Source organism: Nothobranchius furzeri, chromosome 18 (genome assembly GCF_043380555.1).
Source record: "Nothobranchius furzeri strain GRZ-AD chromosome 18, NfurGRZ-RIMD1, whole genome shotgun sequence".
NCBI classification, from domain to species: domain Eukaryota; kingdom Metazoa; phylum Chordata; class Actinopteri; order Cyprinodontiformes; family Nothobranchiidae; genus Nothobranchius; species Nothobranchius furzeri.
This window is the reverse complement of record NC_091758.1, coordinates 3,632,843-3,638,535: the sequence shown is the minus strand read 5'-3', so window position 1 is coordinate 3,638,535 and position 5,693 is coordinate 3,632,843. Positions and strand designations below refer to the sequence as shown.

At 43.9% G+C, this 5,693-nt stretch overlaps 1 protein-coding gene across 2 annotated transcripts; it reads left to right on the top strand.

Moving 5' to 3' along the window:
* Window positions 1-910: 910 nt before the first annotated feature.
* LOC139063951 (uncharacterized) lies at window positions 911-3,476 on the top strand. Of its 2 annotated transcripts, none has more exons than XM_070547206.1 (2): window positions 911-2,862; window positions 2,943-3,053. In XM_070547206.1, exons 1-2 carry the CDS (start codon window positions 1,422-1,424, stop codon window positions 2,957-2,959), a joined length of 1,458 nt encoding a protein of 485 aa, XP_070403307.1. In that variant the 5' UTR covers window positions 911-1,421; the 3' UTR covers window positions 2,960-3,053. The 2 variants fall into 2 exon arrangements, with proteins under 2 accessions (XP_070403307.1, XP_070403306.1); XM_070547205.1 differs by having other exon boundaries at window positions 919-1,387; window positions 1,495-3,476.
* The last annotated feature ends 2,217 nt before the right edge of the window (window positions 3,477-5,693 follow it).

Below are 5,693 nucleotides of genomic sequence, written 5' to 3'. Positions count from 1 at the left end.
TCTTCCTGAAGCAAAATCAGACTCACACACGCATTCATGTCACAACATTCTCAATCTTCATAAATTCACCATAAGGTCTATTTGAGCAAGAACAGCATATAAACTGTTAAAAGATTGTCCCACAAAGTTGCCAATGTGATTGTTATTTCCTGTTTGTCAATTTTCAAAATCATTAGTTTAATTTGAAGAATTAAAACTTTTAATCTTTCAAACTTGTTTCCTCATTGAACTGAAACACAGACACTCAGATATTATCGGCAGTTTATGGATGAAAACAACCTTTGAGTCTTCTGAACAATATAAAATTTGGTTATTGATTTATTAAAATTAATATTCCGAATTAATACGTAGCATGGTTTCTCTCTCATAAAAGAGCATAGATCCATAACGCTACATTTAATGGCGAGCGTATCCAGTCTTCTATATCTGCGATATGTCTGATTTCTTACATCTAAAAGCTACAAACAACGCTTTTCTCTGTGTTTCACTTTGATGTCTTATTTTGAACTTAACCGGAAATTGTTCCGCTCACTGAATTCTCCGAACCTCAGAACCGAGACTAAATTCTCGGACACCTTTCGTCTCAGTGTGTTGACACTGTGGGCGAGCTATTGTGGAAAATATCTCCATTGCATGGGCGACTTATAGAAACAATCTGAACGGAATGCCCGTAGGCACCTACTGTTGCTTGATTGCACGGTAAACGTCGTGAGCCGGGTTATGGCCGTCACGCGTTACTGCATTCAGATTGCGTGCGTTTTTTTAAACGGAATGCTCGGTGACACCTACCTTAGCTTGATTGCTAGGTAAACGTCGTAAAGCGAAGCACAGCCGTCACGCGTTACTGCATTCAGATTGCGTACGTTTTTTTTAGAGTCCGTATTAAAAGTGGAGCGAGATGCCTACTTGTTAATCGGGAAGATTTAAGTCTGGTTGCTACAGACAAAGAACGCTAGGCCTGGCCGGAGAGCTAAGCTAGCGCCACAGTTAGACAAATAGGGAACGCGTCCCGTTAAATTGTCATCGTTTCTGGCACAGTCAGTCTGTGTCCTCACAAAACCCGCATTGGCGGTGATTCTTGTAAATCGCTACGGTGTGTAGAATCTACAGTTTGCTACGTTGTCCGTCTGATAACATCTCGGCAGCGTAGGGTTTGTTATTTTTTTTTATTATTTTTATTTTGGACCGGTGGACGGGTCGGCTTTCACAGCCTCCGTTGCTCGGTTCCATGCCTTTTTCTTCCATCTTGTGAAGTTGTGTGTATTCATTTCTCTATCAACAATTCCTTGTTTTACCCTGTGTCATAAAGTTAAGTAGGCTACGGACAGTCCTTGTTTGTGTGAGACATATTAAGGAATCTGCCCGGAGTTTTACGTCGGCTCAGAAGGTAAAAACGCGAGTTGCTCTGAACTTAATGGGAGATGGACGAGACACGACAAAATCTTTCTTGCACTGTTACACCTGGTGTAAGGTTCTCTGACGTTCTGCTTCCAGAACATGCCATGACGCAGGAGACTGTTCACCGGCCGAGCATCGCTGGTCCCTCCGCCCGCCCGAACGGGCCCGTTTTAGGCGGGTGCCGCCGGTCGGGAGCAGTGGGGACTAGTGGCTGCGGTTCGGTGCCAGCTGCACTGGGTCGGAGGTGGTTCTGGTCTGCAATTCATGACGTGAATTCAAACAACATGCTGTTTACAGTCATAACGCTTTTTCTTTACTTTTATTTCTTCCAGGGGGTCAAAAACCCACCATCAACATCAAGGTTTGAAATGAACAACACTTTCTCTGCTACTTTTAAGCTGAATAAATCTCTTGAGCCTATGGTTAACCTCTCTGACAAACAGGTTGTGATTAACCCTTTGGTTCCTAATGCTTCTCCTCTGTCGTCCATGTTAAAGGCTGAACATCTCTCCAGCATGGGTGTGAAATCTTCAGGCTGTGACCCACCGCTTCAGTCAGAGGTCTGTTTTACTCGTCAGTCCGCCTCATGCACAAACCAGCTTCTTTATCGGGGCGTGATGGAAACGTCAGCCACCGTGAAACACTTGTGGTCTCCGGACGGAGCTACCATGCCATTTAAGGGGTTTGTGCCCGGACATCTTGACCTTTATGTGAATGACCTTGTCACTTTTCAGTTTGTGACCTCTGCTAATACGGTGGCCAATTCTTTTCTCCTTTCACAGGGGTGTGACTTAGTCTCGGGCCTCTGTGCTCTCTTTCCTGTGATTTCTCTTACAGGTGACCACGACGACACAGAAAACCCTGCGGTTTCCAGCAGTCCTGTGGTCAGTGGCGATATTAAAGGTGGCTCGGTGGTTGCTGCGCACACCTCTCTCACGGGCTCGGGAAGGCAACCCGGCCTGGGAGGTGTAGGTGCGTGCAGTGATGCTCTGCTCGGGGCCCCTCCTGACAAAGGGGGGGTGCTGAGTGGCTCTGAGTTTTCCGTTGCGGACTTCAACCGGTTCGGGGGAACGCCTCCTCCGAGCGGGCGGGTCATTGCAGAAATCGACACTGACCTTCCACCAATTCGGCTGACAACATTGACCTCCGACCCGGAGTTAGGTGCTGAACCTTCTACGGGGCGGAGTTCTAGTCAGTCTGTAAATACTCTGGTTAAACCGGGTTTTTCTGATTCTGTGTGGGAACCTCCATCATTCTTGGGTATAAAGTATTCTTGGCTTCAGTTTTCAGGACAGACCATGTTCCCAAAGCTAGCATCATGTCTGTATCTGATTCTAAACATGGCTAGGTTGGCTTTGACACCCGTGACACAACCATCCTTGGATCACTCCTTTTCAGAACCTCCAAGTCCAACACCTCCAGGTCTTTGGACATCTGAACACCTACTCTTTCAGCACGATTCAGGTGACAATGTGCATCTTCTTGGTAATAGAGCTTTTAAGAGCTTAAGAACTGTTCTTTGTTATGCTTCTCCTGTCTCACAGACACGGCATACGTTTGAGAAACAAAAGGGGGGTGGGGAGCCTCCTCCCGCTTTGCGAGCATCATTTTCGCATTTCCAGTTCACTACTATTTCTGATCACAACAAAGTCGCCTCCGTTAAGCTGCAACACAACTTTGAGCAGGTAAAATCAGGTTCTGATCTAACAGCTAAACCATCAGCTTCGCTCCAGTTCCAAACGGAACCCTCAGGTAAATTCAAACAAGTTTCCCTGTGGGTTCGTAACACAAGATACAAACAGTTTGATAACCAAATCGCTTATGAGCCTGCTCCCACAGATACGTCCAAACTCGTGTCTCTGTGGGTCCGCAATACCAGATTCAAAACTCTATTCTGACCGACTCTATTCTGACCGGATTCTTTTCCACTGACTGGTGGACCGTTACAAATTCTCTCGTTTGTGGGATGAATTTTTAACAAATGTGATATCCTTTGGGTTTTTTTTTCAGGTTACCTGCCTCCAGCCAGGGTCCTGTTACTAACTCACATCTTTAGGGATTACTAACCTACTGATTTACATTTTAAGAACTGATTTACATCTCTATCTTTTTATTAGTGCTTTGTGTAGCATGATTATATTTGATTACAAAGTTAATTTTATTTTGTTACTATTTCCCTTAAAGGGCCACAAGCCAATTTGCCCTTCATTTTCATGATTATTTCCTTTATATATATGCCTTTAATTAATGCAGCCTGCTGAGTTTCACATATCAGTTAGGATTTACTTTCTTTTATTTGTGTTTTCCCTGCATCACGTTTTTACATGACACGTAGAACAGGGTGCAGTACATTTCTTCTTTAGATAATTCACAAAAGGCACCCACATTTTCCCAGAGGCACCCATAGATAGGTTTTGATTGATTTCTTTGTTTTGCATCAAATGCTATCTATCGTGTGGGCTGTCTCACTTTGTCTCCTTCTCCGAGCTCGTATGGACTACATCCCATCAGAGGGGTCGTCTTCACCATCCTTCAACTGGTTTCCTGTCGCATGGGGCTTCGGTCGTGGTTCGAGATGGGTCGAGGTCTGCGCTGGACTTCGCCTGGACTACGCCTGGGGAATACATCACCTGCCCAGCTCCGTGTGGCACACGAGCTGCTTATCCTTTGCATACCTTTGCATTATTGCTGATGAAAATTAACTGCTATTGAAATAGCTCTGCTTTCAAGATTCCTAAGTGGATTACTTTACAATGATTGCAACAGTTTTGGCCTTAATCATCTGATCAGGATAGACTCCCTTCTACACGAGACCTGTGGTGACGCTTCATCGTTCCTGCCTTCATCTGGGATGTCTACCTTTACGAGTACATCACGTTATTGTGGTTGTGACGTCAGGTGGCCTCTGCTTGACCTCCATGTCGTCACAAAAGGGGGGAATGTAACGTGAGGAAATATGGGTTTTCTGTCACAATGGTGGTGTTGGACTCAGCTGTGTCAAAGCTGGGTCGCTGAGAACTTTCACCCACAGATTAAGACCTGAACGCCAGCGAGTCTGGGAGGAAACCATAACATCTGCCACCTGCAGTCTACCAGAAGATGTGTTTACATGAGTTGTACCCAGACCAAGTCAAAACATAAAGTTTAAACTTCTTTTTCTTGATTTTAATGTTAAAATAACATTATCATTTTGCTCATTATAAATGTGTTTAATCAAATGAATGACTATTTAGCTTTGGGGTAATTATAATGGTTTAATGAATCCATTCTTAAATAATGTTGAGAATGTTTGTTACTGACCTTCACACACACTCAAGCACAAACATTCACACACATCCACACACACCTGCTCACAGTAAACTCCAGACACATTTGATGACGCACATGTTTTGCTTTGAGAAGAGAAAGGTTTTTGGTAAGTTTTCAGTTTTTTGATTCAGTTCGTGTTGGACAACGAGAGAGAACAGACCTGAAAACCAAAGGGGGGCAGAGCCTGTTGGCTCGTTCTTCCCCCCTTTCACGCTGTTTCTGCCAAGCCAGGCAGAATAGCTGAATCGCGACTTCTAACGAAGACTCATTACCGAGTCTTTTGATTTCTGAGTGAATTAACTTAAGAAAGCGCATCGATAGAACGCTCTACCATCCACGTGTACCGAGGGCAACTCTGGACCGGTTCCGTTCGACACCTACGTCTCCTGTCAGCCGCCGGTGTCATCTGGATGAACCACAACATCCTCCACGGCCCGGATCCGAAAGAGGGTCCACAAGAGTTCGGTGAGACAGAGCACGGTTTTAGCGTTTGATGCAGTTCTCTGATAAGACCTAAGTTTATCCAAACCATCACTTCACTCAGACACCTGTTCTTCCTGAAGCAAAATCAGACTCACACACGCATTCATGTCACAACATTCTCAATCTTCATAAATTCACCAGAAGGTCTATTTGAGCAAGAACAGCATATAAACTGTTAAAAGATTGTCCCACAAAGTTGCCAATGTGATTGTTATTTCCTGTTTGTCAATTTTCAAAATCATTAGTTTAATTTGAAGAATTAAAACTTTTAATCCTTCAAACTTGTTTCCTCATTGAACTGAAACACAGACACTCAGATATTATCGGCAGTTTATGGATGAAAACAACCTTTGAGTCTTCTGAACAATATAAAATTTGGTTATTGATTTATTAAAATTAATATTCCGAATTAATACGTAGCATGATTTCTCTCTCATAAAAGAGCATAGATCCATAACGCTACACCTGTAACGTTTCAGCCTGATTGGACCTTGTTTTCACAC

Coding starts and splice junctions, on each gene's coding strand:
- LOC139063951 (XM_070547205.1), top strand. CDS start 1,503: ATGACGCAGGAGACTGTTCACCGGCCGAGCATCGCTGGTCCCTCCGCC.